The sequence below is a fragment of the Phodopus roborovskii genome, unplaced genomic scaffold (assembly GCF_943737965.1).
Source record: "Phodopus roborovskii unplaced genomic scaffold, PHOROB, whole genome shotgun sequence".
Taxonomy (NCBI): domain Eukaryota; kingdom Metazoa; phylum Chordata; class Mammalia; order Rodentia; family Cricetidae; genus Phodopus; species Phodopus roborovskii.
In genome coordinates this window covers 19,318,701-19,334,197 of record NW_026126459.1, presented here as the reverse complement: position 1 = coordinate 19,334,197, position 15,497 = coordinate 19,318,701, and the positions used below count along the sequence as shown (strand labels likewise).

At 44.2% G+C, this 15,497-nt stretch overlaps 1 protein-coding gene across 1 annotated transcript in view; it reads right to left on the bottom strand.

Annotated features, from left to right (window-relative positions):
* Positions 1-14,772, bottom strand: part of Ano6 (anoctamin 6) — a 173,474-nt gene extending 158,702 nt beyond the window's left edge. The window contains exon 1 of the mRNA XM_051189739.1: positions 14,550-14,772. Within this exon, the coding sequence (XP_051045696.1) occupies positions 14,550-14,622 (73 nt within the window). The 5' untranslated portion in view covers positions 14,623-14,772. The remainder of the gene's footprint in view (positions 1-14,549) is intronic.
* Between the last annotated feature and the right edge of the window lie 725 nt (positions 14,773-15,497).

The window sequence follows — 15,497 nt, the reverse complement described above, 5'->3', positions numbered from 1 at the left end:
AGCCACCAGCATGTCTTTTTCATTTTGCTCAGAATCATGCAGCTCAGGGTCGCCAGGTCCTGGGGAGCTGCTTCTCAATAAAACGACATTGGTAACAATCTGGACCCAAGATTTCAGGCACCACCAGTGCAGTAAAGAGGAGACCTGGAACACAGCATAGACTATTAAGTCCAATAAGGGACACCGAGATAGGCAAGCCCCTATCCCGTCTGCTTCAGGCAAGAGGCAAGAAGTACTATACTGGACAAGGATTCCAGGCAATTAGAAGACACTAACAAGAGCCAGATAGAACCAGTGGACCTCAGCCAAGGAAAAACACTGCCAAGAAAGGAATATGGACACATGGGGGCATGTGCTGGGAGGCAGGCAATGTACTCAGAAGTGACTCTTGAGGTTATTGCTGGGCTAATAGTAAATACTGAGTCTTTTGATGCTTCTCACATAAATCCAAAACTGGTTCCTAAGACTGGGGTGTTGCCCTGCTAAGAAGTGGGAAGCAGGAGCTAGCTCCAGGAGTGTGGATGGGGCAGCCATTTGATTCAGGCAGCTCCTGGGCCTCTCTGTAACTCCGGCAGTGAATGACTAATAGTGTAAATCAGACTCAAGAAATCATGAGTCACACTTCAGGGAAACCAGCATCGGTGCCAAATAACTTCTCTGAGAACTGGGAACACATGGGCTTGGACAAATATTGTGGAATGTAATATCTGGGGCCAAGACTGAATACAGCTCCTTCCCTTTGCATAGGTCAGTTTTAGTTTTGGGTTCTCGGAGTGCTTCGGTTACCAAATGAGGCTAAGAATATCCATCTAAAACATGCCTCAGGCAGAAAACACCAATAAATGCTGACCTTTCGGAAAAATTAACTATGATACTTGACATTCTTATGTGGAAGGAATAAGCCCACATGCACTTCTGGATGGATTGTTATCACACACGCATCAGCAGCATGCTCACTCTGGTAGCATGCAAAGTGACTTTGAGTTTGGAGTCAGACAGCAAGCAATTAAAATCTGAATTTCTATACAATGAGCTATGAGTTCACTATTCCAACATGCCACCCCCACCCCAACCCTGCTTCAACTTAAAGTTAGTTAACTTCCTATTATAGGTGAAGGCATTGTGTGAGCTGCTGGCAAGATTACCAGAATAACTAAGCCCAAAAAATAGCTGGCTTTAAATGCAATGAAAAAGAGTAATGTTTGGTAGCACTTTAAGATTTAACCCAAAATGTTTTTTAATAGATATTCTTGTAGTTCAAATACACTAAACTAATAGGGGTAGATAACCACAAACAGATTAATCCCCCAAAATACCATTCAATGTGAAAAAGACCAGGCATGAAAAATTATTATCCTCCACTTGGTTCCATTTACATGAAACTCAACAGCTGGCAAACTGTTTGCAGGAGAGGTCATTAAAATGCTCCCCTGGACTGAGGAGGGAAGCAGTATAAAAGGGAATAAGGGGCGGAAGAAATGGCCCACACCTGGTAGCGGGTGTAGTTACACCCAGAATTAAATGTGCCAAGCTGAACAGTTAATAGTGTGCATATCACTATATAATCAAAAGCATCTTTGAACCCAGGCAGCGTCAGACAATAGCATGGCTGAAGGCTTCATCACTATCTCTCATGCTTTCTCAACTTCACCTCTAAAGAAAATTCTCATTTGGGAAGGAACCACATGTAATGAATATAAAAGCAAATTGAGGTGTCATTCTAGCATAAATAATCCTAATATAGGAAAACAAGCAATGTGGTTTGTTTCAATAGCAAGTGAAAAGAGAGTTTGGATTCATGCCCTCCTGCCCCATGGCTTGAGAACAAAACAAGCCTTACTGCTGCCTGCCCATATCAATTTAGGTGCTTTGAATAGTCACAGGGAAGGGATTCTAGAGAGAGATTCCTCAGCTAGGGTTTCAAGAGGGAGAAGCTAGAGAAGGATATGAGAGTCACCTGTGGGGCTTTCACACCTCACATGCCCCAGGGGCTTGCTCATGACTCCCAGGGAAGTCAGTCCCTCCTCCTCCCCACTGAAGTGACTCACTATGCTGAGCAAGAGCAGCAGGAAGAGAGCCTGGCCCTGGCTGAGAAGATTTGTTCTCCTCTGGGTCCCCATGCCTTTGAGGTCCAGAGAGGATCCACTGTCTTTCCTCTTCCTTTGATAGCTCAGGAAAACTAACAGAGTTGATGGTATCAAAGGTCTCTGAACCCATCCTTTACAGAAGCAGGAGGATTGTGCTAAGTTGAACTGCAAGGCCATTATGAAAGGGATCTGAGGAGGCAACCAAGTTTTGTTGCTTCTAACCTAGTGTGGCTATTGTAGCCAACAAACCAAGGCATAGTGGGGCTTAGGACTGTGAGCAACAGCATTCTGCAAGGTGCATTAAAAGCCCAGAAATCGATATAAACCAAGCCTGTGTCTGACCAGTTCCCCAGGACAACAGGAATTGGAAGCCTGAAAGCACACGCAGGGTTTCTCTCATTTGCCAAAAGTACATTTGAGCCTTCTCTCAGCCCTGCTTCTCAAAGAGATGCTCCTCTTAAGACCATGCTATTTTTAGAATCATGAAAACAGCTGCACTGCCAGCCATCCTCCAGTGAAAGCTCCTCCCCTGGATATGGTGGGCACACCCAAGATCTTTTTTCACTTTGCCCTCCTGGTTTGCTTTCCTTTGACAACCTTTAAATATAGTTTGATGCACTCAGTTGATAGGTCCGCTTTACCCTGCCATGGCGGTCCATGTGCTAAAGGTAGGGACATTTATCTTCTCTACTGCTCATTTCCTAGTGCCAAGCACCACACTTACCATCCTGAAGGCACTGAGTGGACTTGAGGTAAATGAGCAGAATCCTGCAGGTGCTAGGTGTTTATGTATTACATTTAGACTACAAACTCCACTGAAGGAGGAGCCATCACCTCTACCTGCTTCTGTATTCTCAGACCTTATAGAGCACATAGCCTATAGGTGATCTTCAGTAAATATTTACCAAATGAATACAGAAAGAAAGGTGAGACCATATATATTTATATCAGGTCTGACTTGCAAACAAAAATCACTACTAGCAACCCAGTCAGAATCCAAAGAAACTTTTCTAGTCAAATAAGTTAGTCAGCACTATCTATGATGCAACCTCCTCAAAATAAGTACACGAAGTATGAAATGAGCCAGAAGCCACAGCTTAGGCCGCTGTAACGCCCAGGAAAACCATGATTACCCTATTGCTGAAAAGCCTTTGGTGTTTGCTTACCCTAAGCATGATGAAAGGCTTGTCTGCAAGTGTTTGCATCTTCTCTGTGATTTTAGGCTTCAATTTAATGAGCCTGTTATACACTCCTGTACCCAATGGTCACTAAACACTATTTACATTTAAGTGGAGGCAGGAAACATGAGAGGCCCGCGTGGCAGAGGCTGGACTACACACAAGCCCTCTGACTGAAGGATGGAATCAGGCTTCCACTGGAAGTTGCTTCTACTAAAGGCGTAAATGTAAAGCAAACAGCCTTAAACTCTACTCCCCTCTTCCTTCCACTTTTCTCTCCCTCACCCCAAGGGGATGTAATGCATTAGCTTTCTTCAGCCAGTGCTTCTGGAAGGGTGGCTGCAGTCCAGCTCCAACAACTGGATACAGACCAAATTGTCCCCCACCTTCTCAGGACACAAAATGATATACCTAGCCTGCACATGATGTAGAGCTTTCACTTTTGGTATCACTAAATTCAAAAGAATTAAAACCACAAGGGCAATAATACACAGTATGTTCACTTTATCTGTCATGCCCTTATTTGTGTCTTTGGTTTTGTTTAACTTTCAAGCTTTTTAACATTACCCAATGAACAGAAAATTTTAAGTCTCATGGGCAATTAAACATTCTGGAATTTTTCCTTTTAAATTAATCTACTATTAGAATAAGTAAAAAGAAAACATAGAACTTCACCTTGCAACCTGATACAGCTGTGCTGGCAGCTCCTCTGTACGCCTGTGATGCTCTCAGCCTTGATCAGACGGCTTTTTTGCAGTGGCAAGAACCAATGCAGACTCATGACTGGTCCAAGTGCTGAGAACAAGTGACTGTAGTACTCAACCCTAGACAGAATATCTACATCAAAGGCCCCACCTGAGGCTTAGTGAGCATAGAGGAAGAATGCACGGAAAGAATATAGCCCGGAGGAGCGGAAGTGGGGGGAAAAGGTTGTAAATGACACAGTCATTACAGCATGAACTTACAGTTACCTGCATAAGACCAAAGGATCAAATCAGCCAAAATTCTAGCATGGATGGGGAGGGGCTCCCAAGGCCCAAGCTAGAGGAAGGAAACTTTATTTTTCTTTGGGGGTGTGGTGACTGATAGGTTGACCATACTCTGGTGAATGGCCTAGTACCATATCTATTCAGGTAGCACTAATTAGATTCAGTAGGTTAATTAATAGTGGGGGTAAGGAGGCTCATGGAAAGAGAACATGAGTTGAAAGGGGACATATTAGGTGGTTCCAGAGGAACTTGGAGGGGTAAGTATGATCAAAATACATTTTATACTTATTTATGGTCTCATTTCTTATACATTTTTTAGAATAAAGGCTATCAAAGTACCACCTATTGTAATGGTCCTTTACACTATATCCTCTTATCTTCCTGACTAAAATTGTATCAAGGTGATACCATCCTGTAATGAAACGTATCTACTATTGTAAAACTTTACCTGCTTTTAAACACCCCAGTCACTTACATTTCTTCATATTGTTCTTGAATGACTAGGACTGACTAGCTTGTGGGCCAAGAACCATCCACTGTTGTATGTATTAATCCTGTAACTACCATGCCCAGCACCAGTCACTATCCAAAAGGCCTAGCTTTCCAGCCATATTTCAGCTCTTTGTCTTATTTATTCAGCAGAAACTATGCATTAAGCGCCATGGTGCCCACTAGGGCCACAGTCCTCAAGATAGTAATGTAAAAAATGAAAACTACAAAGTGACAATGGGATGTAGGATGTGAAAGTAGAAATCACTGGCTTGGGGAAAAGGCGAAAGTTCTACAGAACTACCAAGAGGCAATCCCGGGTTCAGACTTAGCCATTAGCAGTATCAGTTTACAATTGTGGAATCCTCAGTTCAGCAGGCATCCCACAAAGTACGTGAAAGTTTTACATGGTATCACTCATTCGCTATTCCCACACCCTGCGTGTCCTGTGTTCTAATGTTAGCCCTATTTTACAGAGGAAGATCATGTTCATCACTCAAGGTGGTATATATCTGCACCAGGTTGTGAGCTTGCATGCGCTCCGTCTCTGTGTGGAGCCAGACTAAGACATCTGAAGAAGTATGAAGACTTACGTGATGAATAACTGAGAGTCCAAGCAGCTGACATGAGATGAAAAAAAAAAAAAAAAAAAAAAAAACCCAACAACCTAGGAACTACTTCCAAATCACAGGCAGCCAAAGTACAGACCCCAGGTCAACACAGGGCTACCAGTCTGTAACATAGCTAGCCAAAGCATGGCAGGACACCAGTCCACACCACTGGCCAACTGGCCAAATAAAAGTGATGCTGTCACTAACAGAAGGCAGAAATAATCTTTCAACACAGGGGAGAGTCATCATTTCCTCCCTATCTACAGAGTCAGTCCATTCATGCTAACTCCCCCCCATCTACAGAGTCAGTCCCTGCATGCTAACTCTCCTCCCCCCATCTACAGAGTCAGTCCCTGCATGCTAACTCTCCTCCCCCCTCATCTACAGAGTCAGTCCCTGCATGCTAACTCTCATCCTCCCATCTACAGAGTCAGTCCCTGCATGCTAACTCTCACCCCCCATCTACAGAGTCAGTCCCTGCATGCTAACTCTCACCCCCCATCTACAGAGTCAGTCCCTGCATGCTAACTCTCCTCCCCATCTACAGAGTCAGTCCCTGCATGCTAACTCTCACCCCCCATCTACAGTCAGTCCCTGCATGCTAACTCTCACCCCCCCCATCTACAGAGTCAGTCCCTGCATGCTAACTCTCATGCCCCCCATCTACAGAGTCAGTCCCTGCATGCTAACTCTCATCCTCCCATCTACAGAGTCAGTCCCTGCATGCTAACTCTCATGCCCCCCATCTACAGAGTCAGTCCCTGCATGCTAACTCTCACCCCCCCATCTACAGAGTCAGTCCCTGCATGCTAACTCTCATGCCCCCCATCTACAGAGTCAGTCCATGCATGCTAACTCTCATGCCCCCCCATCTACAGAGTCAGTCCCTGCATGCTAACTCTCCTTCCCCCTCATCTACAGAGTCAGTCCATGCATGCTAACTCTCACCCCCCATCTACAGAGTCAGTCCCTGCATGCTAACTCTCACCCCCCCATCTACAGAGTCAGTCCCTGCATGCTAACTCTCACCCCCCCCATCTACAGAGTCAGTCCCTGCATGCTAACTCAGGGCTTCATCCCCAGCTTCAGATACTTGGCTGACCTGATCCACACTTCTCAGGATTTGGAAGGGAGGAGAGGACTCCTCCAGTACACGGCCTGGTTTCTCCTTCCCTCCAGATCCATATCAAGTCCCAAGGCAACCCTATAGTCCTGGAAGTCCCTACAGAAAGGAAAGTAGAGCTGAGGAGATCAAGACCCAGACAACCTTGAATTTAGCCAGACATTCAGAGACAAGGAGAGTGAAATGGGTGCTCTCTGCCGACACAGTGGTAGGAGACTCCAAGGTTGAGGGAGTGAAAGTTTAAGTGTTTTAAATACCAATCTACCCATCCCTCCTTTCAGGAGGTTTCTGACAGGTTGCCCTCCCTAGGATTGTGAATGTGATTCTGCTCCTTCTTTCGTCATGTTCCAAGAGCTAATTTATAATGAAAGCTAATAGCTGTCTTAGTTAGGGTTTTATTGCTGAGAAGAGACATGAAGACCATGGCTACTTTTATAAAAGAAAACATTAAATTTGGGCTGGCTTACAGGTTCAGAGGTTTATGAACCCACTATCATAATGGTGGGAAGCATGGCAGCGTACAGGCAGACATGGTACTGGAGACGGAGTTCTACATACAGATCCACAGACAACAGAAAGAGAGAGTGAGCCACTGGGCCTGGCTTGAGCTCTGGAAACCTCAAAGCCCTCCTCAAGTGACACACTTCCTACAATGCAGCCACATCTACTCCAGAAGACCGTACCTTCTAACAGTGCCTGTGAACCTTTGACGACCATTTTCATTCAGACTACCACAGTTACCTACTTGAATGTCTCCTTCCTCACTTACGATGTAGGTATACACACACTTCATCAAAAACTGTGGGATGATATGTGCTACAGAGACTATAATCCCCACATTTCACCAGCCAAGTATTAGGGAGCCCACGATGCATTAACTCCTACAGCCTTTACCTAAGGTTCCCTAAGAAGAATTACTGTAGAAATGACTCTTGGTGTTTGGAAAACATTATCAGCCTGTGAGACTATAGAGAAAAAAAAAAAAAGCCACAATAATTATCTCTACAGAAACTGTTGGGTATTATTACTTAACTCTTACCTTTAAACACATAGGGCTGCAGAATAGCCACTGTTGTGACTACCCTCAGCCAATCACAAAGCTCCTGGGTATATAATAAGATACAACAGAAACAGGCAGCTGTAGTTCAGAGGAAACAGTCTAGTGGTGTCAGAGGTTAAGAGGAGCAGTTCCCATTACTGCCTTCTTAAGAAAAGAATTTACTATAAGGGTAACATTGTGACTAGAGACTATAGCCTTGCTGAGCAGCACGGTGCCTGATGCATAGGTTCTGATAAAGGATGAATAAATAAGAGAGAGCATGGTACTTACTGATTGATGAAGAACAGGTGTGTGAGTGCATGTGCACGTGTGTTTGCGTGTGTGTGTGTGTGTGTGTGTGTGTGTGTGTGTCCTCTTCCCCGTACTGATTACTGAAAAGCAAGTGTTTAACTGAGTGTGCACGTGTGTGCAGCCTCTTCTCAGGTCTAACAATATCAGCCTACATCCTCCTATCAACCTCTTAGGGCTGAAGAGATAGGCTTTGGTAGGTGAGAAACTGGCCTTGGGTGACAGGCTCTAGATGAATACCACCAGGTGCTAGCTGACGCAAATGCAAATTCAGATGTCAGACTATTTCCCTCCTTCCTACTCAGCAAGGAGGACAGCACTATCTTTATGGGCTCCCTTTTCTTCCATAAAATTTCTTTCTACTCTCTATAAGAATTGCCTTTGCCCCAAAGAAAGCAAGAAGCTCCTAAAAACTCACTTTTGTTCTTCCTTAAGTGGCATCTAAAACCACTAATCTTACACCCATTTATTTCCATATTACTGGGAAATTCTGGCTTTTATTTTCAGAAGTAATAAATTGTGTCTTACACCACTGACATATACAGGACCTGTATCATAAGTAACAGAAAGAGATGAAATGAGTCAAATGAATGCAACTATTTCAAATCATTATGAAAATGAGGGTAATACCTTAAAAACATTTCGGATTGTGTTTAAAATAAAACTTTTTTTTTCTTTTTAATGATTTTTCTCAAAAAAAAAAAAAACAAAATGTTTAAGATCATGTTTATATGCTGATGCCACAAGAAAGAAAAAAATCAGCCATCATTTTGAGTGTGCAAAGCTAGGACACATATTATTTTTTCAAACATCTAGCTGTTGTGTCTGGAAAGATCATAAAATTTCAATTATGCAAACAGGATCTTGGTTTCCACAAAACAAACTTTTGCATGATTGTCCTTTGTAAAAGAACATCTATTTATATGACTTTGGCCCAAGGGTAAAGTTCTATCAAAGTTAAAAGAAATACTACAGGGGGGAAAAAAAGACTTTAAAAGATCAATACCTCCCCACATCTTAAGTATTTGTATTTTAAAATAATGTGTCAAGTTGTAGAATTCTGACATCCTAAAATAAAAGTATTGAATATAAAGCAATATCTGAACTCCACCAAAGAACGTATTTTCATTTGTGTTTTTAGCTGCTGAATAACTTCCTATAGCACAATCTGTCAGTTGTATTCAGAAGTGTAGCCAGGGCACCCATAAATGCAGAGAGAGGGAGAGCTGTCATTAACCCTTCAATGCATCTCTGCCTCTTCCACCATATCCTGGGACTGAATGATATCTGCATTGCTCTTTGCCCATATCTAAAAGCTTCTACCATTGACATATCCATCGTATGTTCCTCAAACTGGCTGTTTCTCAGGATGGATGCCAATTAATTTTAGCTGCAAGGCTGAAAAGACAAAACTAAGCAAAAGCAAAAAGGAATCATAGGAATCATGACAAGGGCCAGGAGTGGCTCAATGGTGGAGCACTTGTTTTCGTGTGCATGAGGCCCGGGGTTCTACGAGTGTGACAAAATCAATTGGCTACCTTAAATTCCCACACACTTGGTCCTGAAATTTATGAGTCAGTCCAGAAGTCCACATTTTTTTGGTTGAAAGTAATTAGACATATTTCTTTGTTCTAATGCTAGGCTGTTTTCACTCCATCCCAGGATTGTAATGCACTGTTTCTAAAGTGGACAGGCAGCATAAACCATATGGCGTGAAAACCTAAATCAGCTCTGTAACAAAAGCTGTGCTAGGCACCTACTATGTGAAAAGCATCTTGATGAGTAACATTAAGCACCCTCCCCAGTGGGACTACAGCTTTTGGTCACAATGTACTGTTAACAGGCAACAAAGTGGTAGCTACAGGGCAACTTTAACTAAAACACACTCATTTCAATCTAGCCTATTACAAATACCACCTTCAGCGTCCAATACCATCCTGTATCTTACATAGTACTATACAATTCTTAATACTGCATTATCTCCCACAAATGTCAGAATTAAAACCATCTCTCTAATAGAAATGTCTGTAGGAGTGTTTGATCTAAATTCCTTGGCTTCCAAAGGGGGGGGTGTGAGGAACCAGCAACATATGCCACTGTTGACAACCCCACCCTCACACAAACTCTTTCAGAGCTCTTAGAGCTCTCTTGTCACGAGGGGAACAGTAGGTTGCCAAAGAGTAGAGAGACTAGGGGAACTTATAGAAAGCTATTATTTGACTTAAAAGTTAGAATGTGGATGGAACTAGGTGTGGAACACTAGACTAAAAGAAGAAATTGTCTTTGATTCCTGTTTTAAACTCTCATCTTTTTGTTAAAGAAAATGCATATATGCACACACACACACACACACCCCAGAGGAGGTTAAACCATTGTGCCTTTAGGAATCCTTTCCCCATCATCTATATTCTCATCCCTCCCCAGCTCACTCAGCCGCTCACACCTCTCTACAGCTAGATCAACAAGGTTACATACTTTCTCCTTGGTACCATTTCCGCCTTACCAGGACTTCGCCTGACACACCCCTTGGTTACAGCTCTAGTAATTGATTACTGCAATATGGAGTGCAACGAAGCAGAGTAACTGAGTGTATGTGTTTGTAAGATAACAAAGAAGATAATTCTACAGAGCCATAAAACCACTAAGCATTATGTTAAATCATTTCAAGAGTGAGTCATTGTGTAGTAGCTCATGTCTGTAATCTCAACACTCATGAGACAGAGGCAGGAGCATTGGGCATTCAGAGCCAACCTTAGCTACATACTGAATCCAAAGGCAGCGTAGCTGTAAAAGACTGTGTAAGTACATATATGTACACAGATATATAAGTAATAAGAAAATATTTATGTACATACACACACACACCTACTTAATCCCAAAAACCTTAAAACTCAAAGTTAATTTATATTGTAGAAGAGGGTGAGATGTGTCAGACTTTGATGATCCCTCATGGGAGGCATCACCCTCCCTAGGGAGTAGATTGGAGGGTGGGTTGGGGGATTTGTGGGGGGGCATTGGAGGATGGGAAGGAGAGGGAACTTCAATTGGCATTTAAAATAATATTGTTTTAATTTAAATAAACATTTATTGAAAAGAAGAGGATGAGAAAGAACCTGATTTTAAAAATCTGTATGACCAGATACATTTGATAGTTTATAAAATCTCTACAAGACTTAAGTGAACTCCACCCAGCACTAAGAAATTTACACTTCAATTATAGTAAACACAAAGATAATGAAACACAAAGACAAAGCCAGGATGAAGACTAAGTGCACAGAAGCAAGAGTCAGGGACAGGAGACTGCACGAGAGGTGCCTGAAGGATGGTCTTATCAGCTTATCTGCAGGAGTTTGTAACAGGCTTGTAAGGAGGAAGAGTCACTGAGAAAGAGAGGAAGTGAGTTTGAAAGCAATGGTCTGAACCAAAGCAGCCAAGAAAATTAGGACTTTAATAGACACCAGCACCCCACCCACGCTGCCCATCCTTCCCATCACACAACTCAAGAGGGCAGTTACACTAGGTGCAATAGCTAGAATTGGGTGCTTAGGGTTCTGTGAGCTCCAGGACATATTCCTTAATCTTTGGATCACTACAGCCACTTCTAAACCGAAATCCTGGGAAGGGTTACAGAACCATCTCTCTCCTACTCAGCTTCCCAGCATGGAGTTCTGATCTTCCATGACACCTTTCTGGGGCTCCCAAGTTACAGGTGAATCAAGATCTTTAACCTGCATGGAGAAATTCTTCACAGGATGGTCCTTCCTCTTCCTCCATGCCCTCTCACCCTGGTGTCTGTGCCCTAGAAACCTGCATGAGCCAGACTCCCCACAGCTTCATCACTGCTTCTGCACAGCTCCCTCACACAGTTTTGCATATACTTCAATAAAGGCCGCCACCCTCTACAAGTGTCCTGTTTCAAGGGACCCCATCCTGTGAAAGGGGCACATCTTGTCCTGGTCTAAATACACACCCTTCTGCACTTAGCACAGAAGGGCTGCTCAACTAATGCTGATGAGGCATAGCAAAATAAGCCTAGATCTGGGGATGATTAAACATGGAATGGACCAAAGGACTAGAGTTCACATGGGCAGATGAGTCTAAGACTGGCAATGAATGAGAACAAAGTCTCAAGAGGCATGGCCGGACTATCACCTCACACGGCCTCTATTCACTTCCCAAATGGCATGACAATCGGGATGAGAAATCATAGAGTCAACTAACAGAAACAGATAGATGGTAAACGTAAAGCTTTCAACTCGTACCATTTAACCTAACTAGGAAGTCCAACCTACCAATCAACTATCTGTATCAAATCAATCCATCTGAACCCTGAGTTCTTCCTCATAGCTCCAATGTCTAGAAGAACTTTCTCTTGGCAGAGTTTGAACATTGAATAATGCAAGAAGATAAAACTTTAAAAAAAATTAAAAAAAAAACCTAATATTCAAACTATTTGAAGAGTGAGAAGCTCTAAGGAAATATATTAATCGTGGGCTTCTACATTCTGCCATGAAAGCTAGGGCTATCACTTTTTAAGGGGTTTCGGGGTGGGGCTGAGTGCCAATGTACCAATGAAGGTCACAGAACATATGAAAGTATATTCTGTATATTCTCTCCTTCCACCATGTGGGTCCTGAGGGTTGAACTCAGGTCCTCAGCTTGGTGGCAGATACCTTTACCCACTGATCTATCTCATCTGTCCTATTCCTAGCACGTTTTAAATCAAGAAGAAATGATGCCCAGTTAACTCACTGACTAATTGGAGGTGAGGAGGCATGTGGAGGGAGACAAAGCTGCCAAGGACAGTTCTCTGCAGCACCAGACGCTTGCAGTTGTAACTGTCTCCACTAGGGCACTCCTGCAACTGCTGCCAAGACAGGATTTCTGTGGCTGGTTGGTGAAACTGTGAGTACAAGATTTGCCCAAAGGTTCATTCATCAGCACGCCTTTTAGGCGTAATTTCTGGTGGCCATGACATAAGTCAATGAGAAAGACCATGGGTAGTTCACCATTTTCAATTTTCAGTGTGGGTTCATTCTGCATAAGGAGGCCAACCTGGCACCCAAGTACCTAACAGCTTCAAGAACAACCTGAATTAATTGTTTATAAAGCTCTATAGCCCAGTCCTCCAGTAGGTTTAACTTCACACATGTAGGTGAAACACCTCATGTCAAAGTAATTTTCCTGCTCTGAATTATAAAACTAAGAGAAATTCAACAGAAAATGCCAATACTGAGTATGCTTTAAACTATTATACAACTATTAGAAGAGTAAGGAATAGTGAAGAAACATCAATCAAGAGCTTTAACACTACAGAGATTTGAGGAAGAGGTTACAGTTACAATCTTCATTCCACCAGTGTCTCCTCTCCCACAGCTGGAAATCAGAATTGTTTTGATATAGCCTGTAAACCACTGTTAGTGTACTTCAGTAACCTCCAAGAAGGCTTATCTTTCTATCACTATCATTTATAGGATATAACACTCTTGGGCATGGTAAAGCATTTTCTGATGCAAAAGTCAGTGTACTCCACATTAAAATTGTAATTGAATAAAAGGACTACCAAAAATAGCCAGAACCTGCTTAAACATTTGTTGCCTGGCAAAATCAGTTGTAGCTATCTACACTAAAGTATCAATCTAAATACTGAAGGGCACGGTGAGAAAAGGCAGAGGTAATTAACTGTATCTGCTGTTTTACTTCATGGAACAAACCTGAATTACATCGGTCACTAAAAGCAAAGCCAGCTCTGAGGCTACAATGCCTAATCATGGAACCTAATCATGAAACAGAGGCTAGCCCAAATTAATTTCCTTTCTAAATTAAAATCTGATGGTGCCAACTATATACACTGAGCCCCTTGCTTATGTCAACTTCTATTCTGGCTTGATTCTCGCTTGAGTACCTCACTATGACAGACATGAATATTTTCCTAAGAAACTGATGGTGCTAACTTGAGTGTAACTTTTTAACTGTTGCTCCCAGGGGTGGTATTTTTATGTAATGATCACTTACTGTTCAATCCCACTAAACAGTGGCATCCTACATCTTCTGCCTGGCAGAAGCCAGGTGCAGAGCCTTAATTTGCACAAGTCTGGTAAATCAGAAACTTGGGCTTTACAGCCTGGGGCGTCAAGGAGGTCAACCTGTGCACACTTTCCTCTCCTCTTTAAAAAGGAATACTGTTTGCTCTCTCTCCAGAAAGATGAGTATCTGACAGATCGCTCTGTCAGAACGAAAGGTCGAGGCTAAGTCCTGGCATGTGCCCCCAAGTTTGGCCTAGACCGGAGTGTCATCAAATTCCTGTGATTTAAATGATTTGTGGGTAAAATCTGAAAGGAAGGAAAAGCCACACCCAATTCCTAAATTTACTTTGTAAAGTGTTTGGAGGCCGTGCGAAGAAACTGTTTGACAAGCAGGAGGCCTGGTGGAAATGGGCCACCGTCCTCCTCCCGGCGTCGCCCAGGGTCCCTGCCCCGCGCCTGCTGCTCCAGCCCTTTTGTTTGTGTCTCTGCGGGCCGGTGCGGGGCTGTGGGCGGGACCGGCATGCGGCGCAGCCAGCGGCCTCCGCGGCACCAGATCAGGTGGGTCGAGGACCTGGGATCAGGGATCCCGCAACACCGTCCGGAGCGAGAGCAGGAAAAAACCCAAGTTGCTTCTGAGGCACGGCTTCCGCGCAGAGGCGTCCGCCCCGGATCCCCATGCTCCGGCCCCGGGCACTCACCGATGTCTCCATCCTCATCGTCATCATCTTCCAGCTCCATGTTCAGAAGAACGTTCCTACTCATCATCTGCATGTCTCCCCTAGACTGGCGCTCGGCTCCGCTCGGCGCTTCTCGGCTCAGCTCGGCTCGGGCCGCAAGCTCCGCTCAGCCCTGTCGGCGCAGCTTGCTGCACTCCGCCCGCGCTCTGCTTCCTTAGCCGAATGGCCAGAGACTGAGCATGCCCAGAGAAACGCCGCCGCCACTCCCGCCCCAGATCTAACCGCCCCGGCTTCGGGGCTCCCAGGAGGAAGTGGGGGGGGGGGGGGCTGGGTTCGCCAGACTACGCCTGCGGGACGCGCTGCAGCTGCAGACGCGGGCCGGCTCCGAGGGTTCGCAAAGGCTTTTAAACGGTTCTGCAGAATGGCAAGAAGACAGAACCTGCCAGATGATTGTGCGGCAGATGACACGTGTGTATGGAGAGCCTGCTGTCCCCTTCTGAGGGAGCAATCGCAATGAGTAATCATGGGGTGCAGCGGGTGCTGGCGATGCAAATCAGACCTCAAAGCCAGGCACTAGGCCGAACACGTCATGGCTACGTGTAAACTCTTCAATAGGCCGATGTGGGAAACCACAGTACCAGGAAGAACAAAGAAATGAAAGGGGAAATATGAAGACTCCGCTAGGCTTGGAGAGTGAAGGAATGTCTCCCTGAAAACTCAAGGACTCTGGAGCGCAGATACAGCGGGAGTTGGCTCCAAAAACGCAGGGAAGCAATTAGAACTGCAGGGCCCTTGGGTCACCCCTGTGAAGAGCTGCTATCAAGGACGCTGGTGAAAATTCATTTCTCTGCAGTTCACTGGTGGAACACTTGCTTCCTGAGCCCATTCCTATTATATGGGCCAGCATTGCTCAATGAGGCCAACTCTACCGTGTATTTTACTCTTTCATGTACTTCCTCTTTTTCCCTT